Source organism: Acomys minous (assembly GCF_964271855.1).
Source record: "Acomys minous genome assembly, chromosome: 2".
Classification (NCBI taxonomy): Eukaryota; Metazoa; Chordata; class Mammalia; order Rodentia; family Muridae; genus Acomys; species Acomys minous.
Genome location: NC_140484.1, coordinates 18,748,017 through 18,765,122, shown reverse-complemented (window position 1 = coordinate 18,765,122; position 17,106 = coordinate 18,748,017). Strand labels below are relative to the sequence as shown.

General features: G+C 48.5%; 2 protein-coding genes across 3 annotated transcripts in view; one reads left to right on the top strand and one right to left on the bottom strand.

The window, feature by feature from the left end:
* Positions 1-6,429, top strand: part of PI4K2A (phosphatidylinositol 4-kinase type 2 alpha) — a 31,547-nt gene extending 25,118 nt beyond the window's left edge. Inside the window, exons 8-9 of the mRNA XM_084749439.1 lie at positions 337-396; positions 3,934-6,429. Of these exons, the coding sequence (XP_084605565.1) occupies positions 337-396; positions 3,934-4,095 (222 nt within the window). The 3' untranslated portion in view covers positions 4,096-6,429. The remainder of the gene's footprint in view (positions 1-336; positions 397-3,933) is intronic.
* Positions 6,430-7,167: 738 nt separating this feature from the next.
* Positions 7,168-13,254, bottom strand: AVPI1 (arginine vasopressin induced 1). Of its 2 annotated transcripts, none has more exons than XM_084749545.1 (3): positions 13,065-13,254; positions 8,715-8,990; positions 7,168-7,754 (listed from the first exon to the last, which is right to left on the bottom strand). In XM_084749545.1, exons 2-3 carry the CDS (start codon positions 8,978-8,980, stop codon positions 7,595-7,597), a joined length of 426 nt encoding a protein of 141 aa, XP_084605671.1. In that variant the 5' UTR covers positions 8,981-8,990; positions 13,065-13,254; the 3' UTR covers positions 7,168-7,594. The 2 variants fall into 2 exon arrangements, with proteins under 2 accessions (XP_084605671.1, XP_084605670.1); XM_084749544.1 differs by lacking the exon at positions 13,065-13,254 and adding an exon at positions 11,566-11,708.
* Between the last annotated feature and the right edge of the window lie 3,852 nt (positions 13,255-17,106).

Sequence of the window (17,106 nt, the reverse complement as noted above, 5' to 3'; positions counted from 1 at the left end):
CCAGCCTGGTCTACAAAGTGAGTTCAGGCCAGCCAAAGCTACACAGAGAAACCCTGTCTCGAAAAACAAACAAACAAAAAACTTGAGTGGGAGGCTGGGTGGTGGTGGTGGTGTGTGCCTTTAATCCCAGCATTCAGGAGACAGAGGCAGGTGGGATCTCTGTGAGTTCGATGCCAGCCTTGTCTACAAAGTGAGTCCAGGAAAGTCAAGGCTACGAAGAGAAACCCTGTCTTGAGAAACAAAACAAAACAAAAAGCTTAAATGGGGAGAAGAAAATGGGTTCCTGAGAGGCATTCACACAGGTTCCATCATTTCCCTTCTGCCCTTCTCTTGCAGAAAGATCCTGGTTTCGACAGGGGCCAGTTCCATAAGCAGATTGCTGTCATGAGAGGCCAGGTAAGCCTGGCACATCCTCCACTGTCCTTTCCTCTCTGGAAGGGTTATATGCTCAGGTTGAGCAGTTTGTGACAGGACTGTGTTTGAGACCTTTTAACTGTGCCATATATATTTGTGACTCTGCCCTAAAATATAGAAGAGGAAAGGTAGCCTGCAATCTCCTACCTCTTCCATAGTACTGAAGCATTCATTGAGTGTTTAGCCCTGTACCAGTTGCCATGTACATTATTGGTAAATAAACCATGCTTAAGGCTGCATGCCTTAGTGGCTGAGAACTGGGCTCTGAGCCAGATCCTACAGCGGTTACATGTTCTATGATGCTGGGCAGGAGTCCGACTTTCCTGTTTGTAAAGTAGGGTAGTTACTCTACCTTGCTCTGTTGTGGACAAGTGCAAAAGAGGATTCATGGTAAGCATTAAGTGGTAATACTGCTTGGCACATGGTGAGCATGCGGATACTCATTGGAGTTAGAATTTTGTTTGTTGAGTTACAAGTTGTATTCTTCTTCCTTTCTATTTCACCATCAGAGGAAACTACAGAAACTTGTCAGAACTCTGTGGGCCCAAGCATGATGGTGCTTATCTTTAGTTCCAGCACTCAGGAGACAGAAGTGGGTGGATCTGTGTGAATTTGAGATCAGCCTGTTCTACACAGTGAGCTCCAGGGTAGCCAGAGCTATGTAGTTAGACCCTATCTCAAAAACAAAACTGTAGGATATTGATGTCATAAGTATCAAAGAGAGCTAAGCAGTGAAGGCTACAAACTGATTGGAGTACCTGGCTCTCCCATTTACTACCTGTGAGATCTACTAAACCTTTCCTTCATTTTTTTCTCATGTACTTGCTTCATGGGGTTATAATTAGGTAAATTGTTTGAAATAGTTGGAGTGCCTGATGTAGGAAAGTACTCAGCACATGCAGCTAATAACAACTTTGTAAATAGAAAAGTCAGCTTCCTGAAGTAAAAAAAAAACTTTTTTAGATGGAGAAGTTTATTAAATGAGCATGGGGAGAGAAGGTAAGGGGGCAGGGGTACCCCAGAGAGAAATAGAGAGACAGAGATAAGGAGCGAGAGGAAGAGAGCTAAGAGAGGTCCTGAATCTTTTTTTTTTTTTTCTCCAAGACAGGATTTCTCTGTATAACAGTCCTGGCTGTCCTGAAACTCACTTAATAGGCCAGGCTGGCCTCAGGCTCACAGAGCTCCACCTGCCTCAGTCTCTTGAGTGCTGGGGCTAAAGGCATGTGCCATCATACCTGACTTCTTGAACCTTTTTTTTCTTTGATATGGGTTATTGTATAGCCCAGGCTGGACCTAAAGTTACTATGTAGTCCAAAGCTCTTAAGCATCCTACCTCCATTTCCCAAGCTAGGATTACAGGCATGTGGCTATAATTATCTTACTAATTTGAATCTTCAAAGAATATTAGTCTTTCTACAACAAGTATGTATTTACTTCTTCCTACCATTTAGTTAAAGCTCCCAAAGAGCACTTTTGTATTTGCTGAGCACATTTTTCTTGGAAATGGAACAATCAAAAGGTTTTAAGAGTTGCTGTCTTTTTTTTTTTTTTTTTTTTTTTGGTTTTTCGAGACAGGGTTTCTCTGTGTAGCCTTGACTGTCCTGGACTCACTTTGTAGACCAGGTTGGCCTCGAACTCACAGCAATCCGCCTGCCTCTGCCTCCCGAGTGCTGGGATTAAAGGCGTGCGCCACCACGCCCGGCCAAGAGTTGCTGTCTTATTAGTTGTCTGAATACAAATATTCTGCCTTTCCCAAGTGAAGCAAGGTCCCAGCGAGGCTGGCATAATTTTTTGGAAAGCTACATTGTAGACTCTGCTATCACAGGCCTCAGCATAAAGAAACGGGCTCGCTTCTTAAGATAGTACAGGTAGCGCCTCATCCACATCATACCCTCTCTCCAACCACTTCTCATCTCAGTCCCTTGGCAACACTGTAGCAGTCTTCCCATTACACCTAATTAGGCTCATCATCTAGATAGGGGAGAAGCAGGTAGGATTTTATCTTTCTCTCTACTTTGTGTTCTTAATGTCTTTGGAACAGCTTTTGCAGTAGGCCGTGATAATAGCAAAGGAAGCATTGGTTTGAGCATAGGAATTACAATTTGATTGCATACAGTGTGTTCTGGCAAAGGACAGTTAGGGGAAACTTGCAAGGAACCCAGCAGAGAAGTAATCTGATCTTGTGTCACTTGTTTTGAAACTTTCTGGATCAGTTGATGGGCCTGTGGATAAATAATCATAGGGTAGGGCTATGTTGTGGCCTCATGACTCAGAGAATCAGTTTGCGTAGTCACACACACTCAGCCAATTTAACCTACTCTTCAAAATGGCAGGGCCAGGCATGGTGATGCTCTCACCCTTTGGGAGGCTGAGGTAGGAAGGGCTTAGTTGAAGAGGCTCTGCCTGGTGTGTATGAAGCTCTGGAGTTGGTCCCAGCACCATATATTTTAAAAAAGGAGAGGAGATTACCAGGTTGAAGGGGATTTTCTTTTCAGTTTTCCCTTATGATTATTCATATTCCAGCCCCACAGCCATGCAGCCTATTTCTTTGACCTCTCTCCACCTCTCAGGTCATATTTTCTATTTTTGTGGTCTTTCACTTGGGGGTGCACTTTTCCTCTTTGTTTGCTCTCAAGGCAGGGTCTTCCCAGGCTGCCTAGATTGTCTCAGATTCCTGGTCCTCAGGCTACCTCCCTGCCTTACACAGGCAGACACACTTCCATGCAGTGCCTGTTCATATTCCTACTTTAAAAATTAAAAAGGTTAGGCCGGGCATGGTGGCACACGCCTTTAATCCTAGCACTCGGGAGGCAGAGGCAGGTGGATCTCTGTGAGTTTGATGCCAGCCTGGTCTACAAAGAGAGTCCAGGACAGCCAGGGTTCTGTATAACAGAAACTCTGTCTTGAAAAACCAAAAAGAAAAAAAAAGGGTTAGGATTATTTTTACTTTATTGTATGGGTGTTTTGCTTGTATGCTGTATTTGCACCCTGCTTGCATGAATGGTGCCCATAAAGGCTGGGAGCAGGGGTCAGATCCCTTGGAGCTGGAATAACAGATGATTGTGAGCAACTATGTATAGGTGCTAGGAATTGAATCCAGATCCTATGGAAGAGCAGCCATTGTCTTTTAACTATGAGCCATCTCTCCAGTCCCCACATTTTCAAATTTTCATTTAAAATTATGTGTCTATATCTGTGTGTATTTGTGCATGCAAGTGTGGTGCCTTTGTAGTACAGAAAAGGGCCTCAGATGCCCTGGAGCTGGAGTTACCGGCAGCTGTGAGCCACCTGACAAGGGTGCTAGGAACTGAACTAGGGTCCTCTGCAAGAGCAGTACATACCCTTAGCCACTGAGCTAGCTACCTCTCCAGCCCTCGATTGCTACTTTGGCAAATAGCCTACTTCCATGGTATTTCCGTTGGTATTTATGTTTGACTTTCAGGAAGGTACTCTTTGTAGAGGCAGGCTTAGAATACTAAGTCTTTCTCTCACCCACCTCTTTCTTTTTTTTCACTACAGATCCTAAATTTGACCCAAGCCCTAAAAGACAGTAAGAGTCCGCTGCACCTCGTCCAGATGCCACCGGTGATTGTTGAGACGGCCCGCTCTCATCAGCGGTCTGCAAGCGAATCCTACACACAGAGCTTTCAGAGTCGGAAGCCCTTCTTTTCATGGTGGTAGCCCTAGAGGCAGGCAGAAGAAATCTGTAGGTGACAGGCTGGGAGGAAGCCTGGAGACCCAGGTTCGAGGAAGCGAGAGAAGCTGGTCCACAGCAGAGCCTTTCTGAGCCCTTCCTCTCTGCTTGCCGCCTCCCTCAGGGCTTTCCTACCCACAGGGAGAAGCACAATCAGGGACAAGAGTGCTCCTGGACCTTCAGGGTGTTGGGAAAGCTGGTGTCCAGGCAAGGAGCCCAGGTGGCTGAGGGGGAGCAACTCCCTCCCAGCATCTGGAGGCAGGTTGGGAAAGTCCCATCTCCCTGACAACCCTCTACATCCAGTTCCCTATTATATTCTGCATCAGAAAGAAACAAAACAAAAACATCAGAAACAAATTGAAACGCTTATAGGAAAACCCAGATTAGATCCTCTTACATCAGAACCCTTAATCTAGAACCTAAATTTACTAGACCCAGACGCTCTGATGCCTAGCAGTTTACTCCCATGAACCTAGCTGTGTCTGAGGCCCATCACTGGCCTGTGGACAGAAGCCATTCCTTTGTTTTGCCAAACTGATTCTCCTCTTGCCATACTGTGGGACTGACTTCTTGTGGCAATGAGTAGGCTTTTGCTCTGCATCTCTCAGAGGCACTGCACACAATCTTTCTGTTCGCTGCCCTGCTGCAGCTTGCCCGGCACTCGGCTGAAGCAGGAGAGGCTGGCCTTGGCAGTGCTGTTCTGCTAGGACGTGTAGCATGTGGAGGTGATCGACTTAGCCTAAGTGCATGCTGGGTGCTAGGAGTGTTCCACGGGGAGCCTGGCACAGCCTCACTCCTGGGCCCTTAGTCTGCATCCTTTTCTACATGGTTTCTTTTGTTTTCACTATCTTCCCCTCACCACTACCCCCCCCCCCGTCCCCAGCCTTTTCTTAGCCTCTCAAGACAGGGCTTCTTTTGTGTAGCCTTGGCTGTCCTGGACTCACTTGTACACCAGGCTGGCCTCAAACTCATAGAGATCCGCCTGCCTCTGCCTCCTAAGTGCTGGGATTAAAGGTGTATGCCACCACACCTGGCTATTTTTCCCAGTTTTTTAAATGAGGAGTTCAGTTTAGGTTCTGGGGTGGCTCTCAGCAGGGCTTGTAGGCCAGTCAGTTCATGAGTGGCCAGGACAGCGTCTTTGTTCCTCATGTGTTACCACTGCTGCCTGGAAAGCAACAGGACCTGTGTTCTGCCTCCTAACTGGCAGTGCTGCTTGGTTCCCTGCCTTCTTGTCTGGGGCTGGTTTCTCCTCAGCTTCTTGAAGAGAGGCCCTCAAACAGTCCCCCAGTGCCTGCTCATCAGCTCAGTGTGCATCTTCCTGCTTCCATGGGTCTTCTCCCTTGCCAGGTGTTTGAACCCTTTCTACACCAAAGCAAAAGAATTAGCTACAGGAGGGAGTAAAAGGGGGGCCACCTGTGGCTGAGAGGCAGCAGTGTTCACACCCTGTGCTAGGGACCCTTGAGGGTTCTCACACTCTACAATTGGTCAGTCAGCCTTCGAAAGAAATTGTCTTGAAGGCTTAAAACAAAAACAAAAAACAAACAAACAAAAAAACCAAAGAAAGGGAATGAGGACCACAGCTGTGTGTCTTATCTGCCTGCCTGGCTCCCACCATCCAGGAGGCAGGACAGAGGCACACAGCCCTCCCATCAGCTAGAGCAGGCTGCTCCCCGTCCATTCCAACCCAGGAGCCAGCTTGTTAGGGGCTTCCACTCAGCCAACACTGGATATGCATGCCTGTGGACAAAGGCACTATTGTTGGTCCCATCCTGACAATCCCATCCAGCCCACTTGGACTCTGGCCTCAGAACCATGTTTGGGAGAATTCCTGCCTCCTCATCACAGGAGTCAGAAGGGGTCCAGGTATGTGACATCCTTCACAAACATCTTCATACCAGCCTGTTGGTGAGATTCCCCACTGGGGTGCTGGAGGGCCAGCAGTGCCTGGAGAGAAGCAGGTACTTCACCAGACTCTTGTGCACTGTCCTGCTCCAGATCAGCTCTGCCATGAGGAGGAAATTGGGTCCAATGTAAGAGGGAGCCAGTGCCAGGCCTGGTGGGCAAGGGTGCAGGCGTCCTTCCCTGCCTCTTTCCCTTGAAGCCTGTACTCAGGTTGCCTTGAATGTGGGCTTTGGGAGTGCCAGGAGCCCAGAAAGTCAGGCACTCCAGAACAGCATCTGCCAGCCGTAGGCCTGTCCCCTTTGTCTCGGAGTGGAAGCTGGTTGGTGAGCGCTGCTGCCCCATTCTTCTAATGCACTGTAGAAATTGTATGTATTGTATTTAAATCAATGCAAATGTATGAATAACAAATCCAGTTCTGACCTTTTTGTCCAGTTTTCTTTGGAGAAGAAAGACAAGGTAAATGCAGTTTTAAGGGTAAAGAGACGTGTCCATGGAGTTACAGAGACTTGGCTCCTAACCCCTGAGGGGGTTGTTGAATGACCTTTTCACAGGGGTCTCCTAAGACCTTTGGAGAACACAGATGTTTACATTATGATCCATGGCAGTAGCAAAATTACAGCTATGAAGTAGCAACAAAATAATTTTACGGTTGGGGTCACCATAACATGACGAACTGTATTGAAGGGTGGCAGCATTAGGAAGGCTAATTTAGAAGAGGTTGGCTCTTCTCCTTGGTCAGCAGAGGGCTGTCCCTTGGGGTTGGGGACTGGCGGGGAGAGGAGAGTGCTACTGAGCACATAGTCTGGAGTAGTGAAAAGAGCCCCTCACCTCTAGGTTACCAGGCCATGGTGTGTGGCATGTAAGAGTGATTGATTGTCCTGTGCCACGCCACCTGATGGTGCCTTCTGAGAGATGGTGCTCCCAACAACTGTAGCCTTTACCAAGGACCCAGTCCCCAAGTGCCTGCTGTGTGGGGTTTATGTAACAGCCTTAACCCTGGCCTGCTTCTTTGGACCAGGCCTACCTGCAGAGCCCTCATTCACCTTTGAAAAAGGAAGCTGTAGTAAGTATCAGGATCTGCAGGGCTTGGAATTGAGAAAGCACAGCATCTGGCCCAGGGGGAATATCCTGTCCTTCTCCATAACAGAATCACACACTTATTGATGTAAATGTTTTTATTTTCTACTTTAACAAAGTTTTCCCTCTGCACTGACTGTGGCACAGGGTGTGAGACAGCTGGCTGCTGGGAGATGACAGTCCTGGCAGTTAGTGGCAGAAATGGTGAGATGCTGCATCTAAGCGCATACTACTTTTATCCCAGGGGAATGCCAGGCAGCTCATTTACACTGTTAGGTCAAACAGGCTGAGGCACGAGCAGCCTTGGTATCACCTCGCTTGGTAAGAACAGGTCCACATAGTGTAGAGTCCAGCGAATGCAGCTTCTGAGCTGAACTGAGAAGGACATTCTTACCACCACTTTCATCACCTAGACAGGGCTCTGCTCAGGTCTGCTTTTGTAACGCCATAAGCCCTTTGGCAAAAGTCCCTGCAATGTTGGGAGGAGCTCCCCACCCCTTCACTGGGTCAGTGTCTGATCTGGTGGAGGTAACCTGTGGGGCCTGGCTTGTTCCAGTTTCGGTGGACTCTGGCACTTGTCCTCCTTGAGTTTCCAAACTGCTCGCTGGGGGCCATGTCAGTGGTGCTGTCCTGTGGGTCAGCCACTGCAGAACTAGGCTCTGGCGCTCTGTTGGGAATAAGGGTGTGATAAGCCAACATCACATGAAGAGTAGGGTGCAGACTGAAGAGCTGTGTCACTATAAAGCTGCTCAGGATAAAAGGAGACTTTGTCCAGAACTATATGACAAAGTGAGCCTCTCCAACTTTCTCCATTATGAGGCTGGGGCTGGATGGAGGAATAGAACACTCAGAAGCCTCCCCCATCCCCCTCCCCCACACAGGATTTCTCGTGTAGCCCTGGCTATCCTGGAATTCACTCTGTAGGCCAGGCCAGCCTCGAACTCACAGAGATCTACCTGCCTCAGCCTCCTGAGTGCTGGGATTAAAGGCAGGTGCCATCATGCCAGCTTCTCCCTACTTTCTTTGCCTCTCATTCATGGCACCATAAGTCAGGCATAAATAATAACAGCTAATAAAAGCTGTGAAGACTCACTTGCCATCTCAGACCCAAGCATCTGCTCAGTCTCTGCTGTTTAAACTGAGGGAGGATCCTAAAGGGAAACTTGTGTTGATGGGTTTAAAGGCCAGGTAGTTTACCTAGGTCCTCTGAGGCTCAGGACTCCTGGGCTGCAGTGACATGGGCAGAGGTAGGTGGCCAGAGAAAAATCTCTACTGTTTGTCACTGTAGGACCTGCATAGACCATATCTCTGTAGCCTTCCGTAAGGCTTTAACCAGGCTTGCCTTTGAATTCTACTACTGGCAATTTTTCTTTTCTTTCCAAACAATACTTTGCTTCTACCTGGTCAAGAGTCACTGTGAAATATGGCAGTTCTGCTTTGACTGGGCTTTTTCCCCTTCCTATAGGGATTACAGGGTCATGTGACTCCAACAGTAATAGTGCTTGAGGTACCAGCACCACTGCAGTACAAACATGAACAGTGAAGGCAAGTCACTGGCCCCAGGTCACACAGCCAGAGCAGTGGAGGAGGCAGCCCTTCCCTCAGCCCTCCAGTCCCAAGCACCTACCCGAGCCGGCTGCAATGGTTCTGCCTCGGGGGCCTTTTCCTGCGTAGCCTCCTCAGGGCTTCGGCTACACGGTGATCCCCTGCACATTCCCAGATGATCTGGGCCCGCTCCTCAGCCAGCTGGTCCCCACTGCGCTGGAACAGGCCCTGGATCTGCACCAGCTCAGCATCCTGGAAGATGTTAGCAGAGGCCTGTTTGCGGCCCCGGGCCTCAGTTGAAACCTGCCACAGGGGTGGCTCACTCACCACAGAGGCTGGAGTCCCCATCACTGGTGCTCTGAGGATGAAAGAGGTAGAGACATAAGCAGTCCTGACTGGCGCTGGCCACAAGCTGAACAGGGAAAGTTAAAATATATTCACAGATATGTAAATATTTGCTATAAAATAGGCGAAGAGAGGATTGGGGGCTGGGAATGTAGCCCATTAATTTCATAGGGTGTTTTCAAAGCATGCGTGTAAGCACTGGGTTCGAGCCCCAGCCGCACATAAACTGGGTATAGTAAGTAGTACATGACTGTAATCAGTATTTGGGAGATGGGGCCCGGAGGACTGAAGTATCAATCAGGACTGGAGAGATGGCTCGGCAGTTAAGAGCACTGGCTGTTCTCACAGAGGATGAAGTTCAGTTCATCTTCAGTTCCAGGGAGCCTGATGCCCTTTTCTGGCCTCTGTAGGTCCCAAGCATGTACATGGACATGGGTATACATGCAGTCAAACACTTAGACACACGAAATAAAAACAAATCTTAAAATAATCCAAAGTCATCCTCAGGTATCTAGTGAGTGTAAGGACAGCCTGGATTACATGATGCCATCTTTTAAAAAAAGTGACACAAATACAAGCATTTCCAGTTGCTTCTCTGTGCTTACAGCACTAGCCCTCACCCTCACCTGCTGATCTTTTCTTCTTTGGAAGAGTCTGAGTCATCACCCCATTCAGAACTACTACCCCCTCCCTTGCTCTGGCCTTCCATCCACTTCAACACACTATTCCAGTAGTTTCCACACTCACACTGTCCTAATTTCTGTCCTAAGAAGCCTACTCTCTTTTCAAGACTTAATACCTAAGATAAACCCACAGAAGACATCCAGACAAAATCATAAAAGTTGTATTTGTACTTGGAAAATAGGACTAAGAAAACCTGTCTCTCAGACACTGTTACAGAACCCAGTTAAATCCTGTGTGGTAACTAACCCTCAGGAACTGGTGGGTCTACACACTTAGAACAAAAGTGAGCAAGGCACACTTTCAGGCCAATGAGAAAGAAAAGGCAAGCGAGGGTGTTGACTGCACTGGCTGAGGTGCATGACATCATTAACCCTCTACCCTAGAAGATAATATTGTTGCCACTGTCCCCCTGCAAGAGAAGCAAGAGCTGGGGCCCAAGTTGGACCTTATCCTTTGACTGTGGCCCACAGTTTAAACCACTGGGCCACATGGTTTCCAGGGTATCCACTTTACATTTCCATGAGTAAAGGACATCAGTTATCCCACAGGACAACATGTGTGCAGTGTTCAGTCACAAGAACCAAGGTTGCTGACTAGGTGACAGCATCCTCAGCTTTGAACCAGTGGCTCTTTTCAGAATAAAACCTCCAGCTCCGACTAGTGAAATCTAGGACTGCAGCCCAGTCCAGTGCACAGGGCGCTGGCATGTGAATCAGACCCAGCTTTCTAGCCTCGGTTCTGCCGCTCACTAGCTGATAGGCTTTCTAGCCTCGGTTCTGCCGCTCACTAGCTGATAGGCTTCCAGAATGCCCCATCCTCTCTGGGAGGATTCTGTCTGCTGCTTGGAGAGCAGGTTGACACTGGTGGTCTCAGAGGCCTTGCACTAGTCAACAATGCTATGACAAGGACAGGTCTATACTGAAGGATAACACTGCTTGCCTGTTCCTTGTTGGCTGGGAGCTGCATGTGTAGACAGGTCTAACTAATTAGCTGCCAGAAAACGCCTCAACTGAGTAGTTACCTTCTCCCCCCTCCAAACACCCGCCACACTGAAGGACAGACACATTTTTGCTACAGTGGGTAGAGGGGCCAGAATCTGGCAGAAGCAGAACACTGCTAAGTGGGCAAGCCCTAGGTAGACTGTCAGGCTGGTCTGGAACGGTAGAAGGGGTGATGACTCTCTTTCAGACTCAGCAATGCCATGTTCTCCGTAGAGGAAAAACGGACTGAGGATTAAGGAGCCCTTGTTTGGCAGGAGAAAATGGCTGCCCACTTAGTTCCAGCAACTTTCACAGGGCTGCAAGGCTTTTTACTGGTCAGCCCCAGTGACCTGAGTAACACCCAAGCAAGAAACCACCCTGCAGTCCAGTCTTCAACCTCAACCATAGCCCCTAGGAGCCCTGGGAAGCCTTGGCACCTCCAGATTTTGAGGCTCTTCACTCGTGGGAGCTGGACCCTGGGATTCAGACAGCAGAGTAAAGCTAGGATTCCAGGTAGGTGAGATGGTAAACATTAGGAAAACTGATAAAGTGGGGGTCAGAACACTTCCTGTCTCATTCAGTGTGTTTAGTCATTACTCTCCCTAATTTCCGGGACAAGACCTTATACCAGGAAGCTCAGTGTACACTTGAACAATGGTACTTTGAAAAACTGGAAAACGAAAGCATGGGGCTATTGAAAGATTACAGACGGAGCTTTCATTCCAAAGCTCACACAGAAGATAAGCACGGGCCTGTGCACAGACGACTAAGGACTAATTGCAAAACACTTCAAATGGACACAGCAGCTTAAGAATGAACCCCCAAAGTAAATGCTGAATGCTGAGAATGACAAAGCTCAACTTTATTTTGAGCCCGGCATTAAAGGAAGAACTATAGAGCTCCTAACAAAGGTTTAGGACACACCTCACCCAGCCAGTGGACTGGCAGCACAGACGGTGTTCAATGGGGCATTCTCTGTAGCATGTGACATCGGGTCCCACTGCTGCCCCATCAGTTCTCATCCCACGACCCCATCTCAGGGAGGTGCAGGTAACGTTGGAGACAGAGCACACCTAGGTGGGGAGGCAGTTCCTGCTCCCGACTCAGGCTGCCACCTTTGGATAACCCTGGATGACAATTTTCTGTATAATCCAGGGCCAAGAGACTCTTAGAAAACAATAAAGGCTGTAGCCCAAGTCCACACTTGTGCCCCTAGCTGGCTACTCTGGAGAGATACTTCTGGACAGCAGCGAAATTCTGTTGCTGCTCAAGTGGGAATGACCCCATGGTCCATATACTGCTGACTTTCTAAATCTATGCTCCAGAAGTGAAGAAAGAAACAGGGCCCTTATTCCAAACCCGTTTTCAGGCATGACCTGAAAGATAAACTAGTAGAGCAAGGGATAGCTCCTTTTGAAAGAATTCAGGACCCCCTAGGTACTGGCTGTGGTGAGGGGGCGGGAACCTTATTGGGTACAGAGATGAAATGTACCTGGCATACTATGAACACTCTACATTGCATATTGGTTGAATGAAAAACGATTTCAAGGGGAGGCTATTAACAGGACTATGTAGAACCATAGTTATGGTTATCACTGGCATTTGTAAAAACTACCCAGGGGGCTTCCAAGAGCATTTTAAAACCATGGTTTTATGACTAACTAAATTCATAGAAGGAAGCGTTCTGTGTCAAGCACAGAACAATACTTTTGGTCCTCATGTGAGGTGGCATCCTAACGCCCCCTGTTAGCGGGCACTATTGTTAGACTCATTTTCCAGATGAAAAAGCTGAGCACCTGAAATAGTAAATTGCTCAACCCCACGAGGCTGGTATGTGATCTTAGGCTACTAACCAGGTTGTCTGATCTAGGCGCCTACCAGTGTTATTTTCATTCTTGACGGATGTCTGAAAAGGTGTTCAAAAGAAACCAAGGGCAGAAGGTTCTGAAATCTCTGAGAGCCTGCTATCTGCGTCTGAGGGTTTTGTTGGTCGCCACCACTCCACAGACAGGGTTCCCACGCTAGCCTCTGCGCTGGAGTTAGAGCGAGCGAAGCTAGAGCAGAGCCCCATGGGAAGTTAGATTAGTGTCGTGTCAACCTATAGCCAGTTCCAGCAGACCCCAAATCAGGAAACTAAGACGCCCATTCTAACCTTTCTCCGGCTTTCTGAAAGGGCGGGCGCACCTCTGGGCTTCCTGCCCTGAAGGAGATCTCAAAGGCCAAGCGTAGGTGACTGGCTGGCTAAGAACTTGGGTGAGGGTATCTTAGCCGAAGTTACAGGGCGACGTACAGTGGGCCCCAGGGCTCAAAAGTGGTGACTGACGGAGAAACCCCCATATGGATCTAGGGTGTGCGATCCCGCGGATTCCTAGCTGCGATCGTCCGCCCGCGCGCAGAGCTGAGCCAGACCGTGGCCTACCTACCTGGTTGCCTTGGCTGCCCGAGGCGGGCGGAACGCAGCCCAGAGCCTGGCCGGGCCACCTGGATTACAGCCACAGTTCTTCCGAGTAGGCTGCGGGCTCCTCTACAGCCAATCCTCAGCTACAGCCTTGCTGCGAGCAACTAAGCCAACCTTCCCGAATAGAACGCCGTGACTCCACCGGCCAATCAGTCGCTGCGGAGGGGGGGAAGGGCGTGTCTTAACCCGCCCCTTTCCAGTGCCCGCCTCCAAATCGAGTGCGGAGATTCCTTGAGTCCAATCAACCGCAGAGTATTGGTGAGGGGCGTGTCATCTGCCCCGCCCCCCAATACGCCCGCCCTCTCCATATCCAGAGGCTCCCCCTTGGTTGACGTCAGTCCAGGGGGCCTGCTCAGTTTTGCCCGCACGCTAGGCGGGGCTGGGTCGCATTCCTGCCGCCGGGTGCGGCGGAGGTGGCGCGCCCTGCAGGGTACACGTGACAAATGCCCCCTTTTCTGGGCCGAGTCCAGAGCCCGTGGCGGCGAGTTCCGGTGTTAAAATCCTCGTATCCTACAGCTCTTAAAACTCATCTCACCTTCCGGCCCACCTGGGTCTGTGTTCCGAATGATCTACTTCAATCTTGTGTTCGGGCCAGTTACCTAAAGGAGGAAGTACTCTCCTTTCCAGTTCATTTTCTTTGATGGGCAGTAACAGAACTGCAGCTGTTGGCTTGAGGGTACTTAACAGCCTAGCAAGAGAGGCTAACGCTGACCTTAGTGTGAACCTAGTATGTGAACACATGAATCATGAACACATGAAGCTGGAAGAGGGTAAAGAGGAGGCATCTTTGGGAGGTCTTGGACGCCACAAAAAGGAACATAATCAGTGAAAGGCAAGAGCAGAAGTTTATAGAACAAGGAAGAGTGGATCTGGGAAGAATAAAGGTAGAGGAAAGAAAGCATGCTGGAGCCAGGGTAGAACTTTTCTCCGAAGATGAAATGAGGTTTGGAGATTCGCTATAAATAGCAAGGTAACCATAACGGGAAGCAGAAGGGTGGGCAGGCGGTGGCGGTGGAGCTCGTGCTTGCCCCTCCGAGGGTCTCTAGGCAAGGAACTAGTGTGCTTTGCGCTTATGAATAGGCACTCTGCGGCCCTTATCGAGCGCCAGGAATGCAGTCAGCACTTCACAAGTGTTAGCTCATTTCCGCCTGGTGTTAAATTGGCAGTTTTAGAAGGTCTCACCAATTCCAAGGAAGCTGGATTGGAAAGGACAGAAATGATCGCCGGGGATCCAGGAGGCTCTTTTTTTTCCTCTTTACTACAAGACATGTATGTGGTCCTCATACATGCAAAGCAAATACTCTGCCACTGAACTACTCTGTGCCCAGCTCTAGTTTGTCTGTCTGTCTGTCGCTTTGAGATAGTGTTTTACTCTGTAGTTCAGACTGCCCTGGAATCTCCATCCTCCTGACACAGCCTCTTAAGTTCAGGGATATTAGGCATGAACCACACCCGGCCCAGCTCCTTTCGGCTCTGGAGAAATGCTTGTTTCCTTCACTGAGGGGCCTTTGTGCTCTTGTCTGGGAATGTCAGGGAGACTGCCTGGGCAGCAGCTGTGGCCAGCAAATTTCCCTGACTTTTCGCACCTCAAAGCTGACATTCTAAGTGTAATTTCTCTTCTGTAAAAGTTCCAGGTGGGGAGGAGATGAAGAGGGCTGGAGAGATGGCTCAGTGGGTACTTTTGCAGAGGACCAGAGTTCAAGTCCTGGCACCCACGTGGCAGCTCACAACCATCTGTAACTGCAGTTTCAGAGGATCTGACCACCCTTTTCTGTCTCTGAGGGCGCCAAGCACAGACCTGGTGCGTACATACTTGAGAAAAACACTTGTACACATAAAAAAAAAAAAATTAACAGACGTGCCACTAGCTGGGCATCTTTTTTTGCAAGGTGAAGGGGAATTTGGTTTCTGTTCTCTCATCCCAGTCTCTAGCTCCTCCTTGCCCCTCTGCACAAACCAACAAGAGGATGTTTTTAAGGGTGGCTTCTCTGCTTTTCTTGAAGTCATGGGGAAACAAAGAGAGATAAAGAGATAGGTAAAAAGAGATAATAGATTCAAGAGCAAGATCCTGAAGGAGAAATTAGCAGCGCGCTTTCCGCTCAGTGTCTGCTTCAAAGTGCAGGGCTGAGGAGGGACCACGCTGGGCTTCAGACCCAGGAACCCCCTCCTCCTTACCCATTCAACACCCTGAGAAAGCCAGACTCTCAGCATGCCCATGGTTAAAGGACCCGGGAACTCTGATGCCACCAGCACACACCACTGCAGGAACTGGGAGCTTGTGGCGTCTGGGTCAGATGTGACTAAGGCTAGGTGGAGAAGAACGTCTGCTGCTTCCAGTTTTGCAGGCGTGTACTGGTGCTTGCCACAGGTTTATGATTCAGTATTTCTGACGAGTGGACTGACACTCCCCTAGTCATGTGGGCTACGAGAAACCTCACCAGAAATGGGGATATTTGAGACTCACAGAATCGTGGTGGAAACAGTAACCACCAACAAAAAGGGCCCTGTTTGTTTGCTTGTTTGTTTTGAGCCAGGGTCTCTTTGGTAGCTCAGTCCGGCTTTAGATTCCAGATTCTTCTGCTTCAGCCTCCTGGGTTCTGGGATTACAAATGTGGGTCACCATACCATAGCTTTATGGGGCCCTCTTTAGAGGAAGTTGGCACGAGGAGTGTCCCCTAGTGTCATTAAGGCAAAGGCTTGTTTTCCTCCAGGGCCTAGATTAAGATGGTATGAATGGGTCTGGTGAGGTGGCTCAGTGGGCAAAGGCATTGCCACCAAGCTTGAGAGCCTGCGTTTGAGCCAGGACCAGCATGATGGAAGGAGAAAACTGACTCCTGCAAGTTATCCTCTGACCTTTCCACACGTCCTTGACACTGGTATGATGGATGGACACACACACACACACACACACACACACACACACACACACTATATATATATAAATAATAAATAAAATATAATAAAAATTAAGGTGAGAACAATGAAGAAATCTTCTGGACTGCAAACTTAATAGAATATATATATGTATGTATATATATGTGTATATATATATATATCTGTGTGTGTGTGTGTGTGTGTGTGTGTGTGTGTGTGTATATATATATATATATATATATATATATATATATATATATATATATATAAAACCTCAGTAATTAAGATAGATAACATCTCTTTGGGGACATCAAAACAGATGCCAAAAATCCGAGATGAACAAAATATGAAAAAAAAAATTTAAAGGTTTATTTATTCATTGTGTATACAGTGCTCTGCCTGCATGTACACCTGCAGGCCGGAAGAAGGCATCAGATCACATTATAGATGGTTGTGAGCCACCATGTGGTTGCTGAGAATTGAACTCAGGACCTCTGGAAGAGCAGTCAGTGCTTTTAACCTCTGAGCCATCTCTCCAGTCCCAAAATATGAAATTTTAAAACAAAGACAGGCCTTTGTTTGTTGTCTTGGCTCTGATTTATTTTGCAAGTGTAAAGGGGACACTCATTTCCCAGCAGCCCTCAGTCTCCAGTCATGTGGAGTGGCTTCATGAAGAACGCTGGTCACATGACACCATGTTGGGCAGCTCTGGTTTTAGTTAGTTTTGGTTGGGGCCTTTTCCCACTTTTCCACCCAGTTCGGGACCTGGAAAGATAGTTGCATAAGGGCATATGGGAAACATATTTACCCTTTGGATTCATGTTGTTTTAAAAATTGAAAATCCCGCCGGGCGGTGGTGGCGCATGCCTTTAGTCCCAGCACTTGGGAGGCAGAGGCAGGTGGATCACTGTGAGTTCGAGGCCAGCCTGGTCTACAAAGTGAGTCCAGAACAGCCAGGGCTACACAGAGAAACCCTGTCTCAAACAACAACAACAAATGAAAATCCCAGACATTTGATTTTACCAATAAAGAATCATGAGCCAGATGCTGGGGTGAAAACCTGCTCACTCAGAGAGGCAGAGAAAGCACCCAGCTGGCCTTCCTACTCAGCTCATGTCCTGATGAAAAAGGTT

Coding starts and splice junctions, on each gene's coding strand:
- AVPI1 (XM_084749544.1), bottom strand. CDS start 11,663: ATGAGAACTGATGGGGCAGCAGTGGGACCCGATGTCACATGCTACAGA. Junction 8,991..11,565: donor CAGTCCACTGGCTGGGTGAG/GTGTGTCCTAAA, acceptor TTTCATCCTCAG/AGCACCAGTGATGGGGACTC. Junction 7,755..8,714: donor AACCATTGCAGCCGGCTCGG/GTAGGTGCTTGG, acceptor TATTCCCAACAG/AGCGCCAGAGCCTAGTTCTG.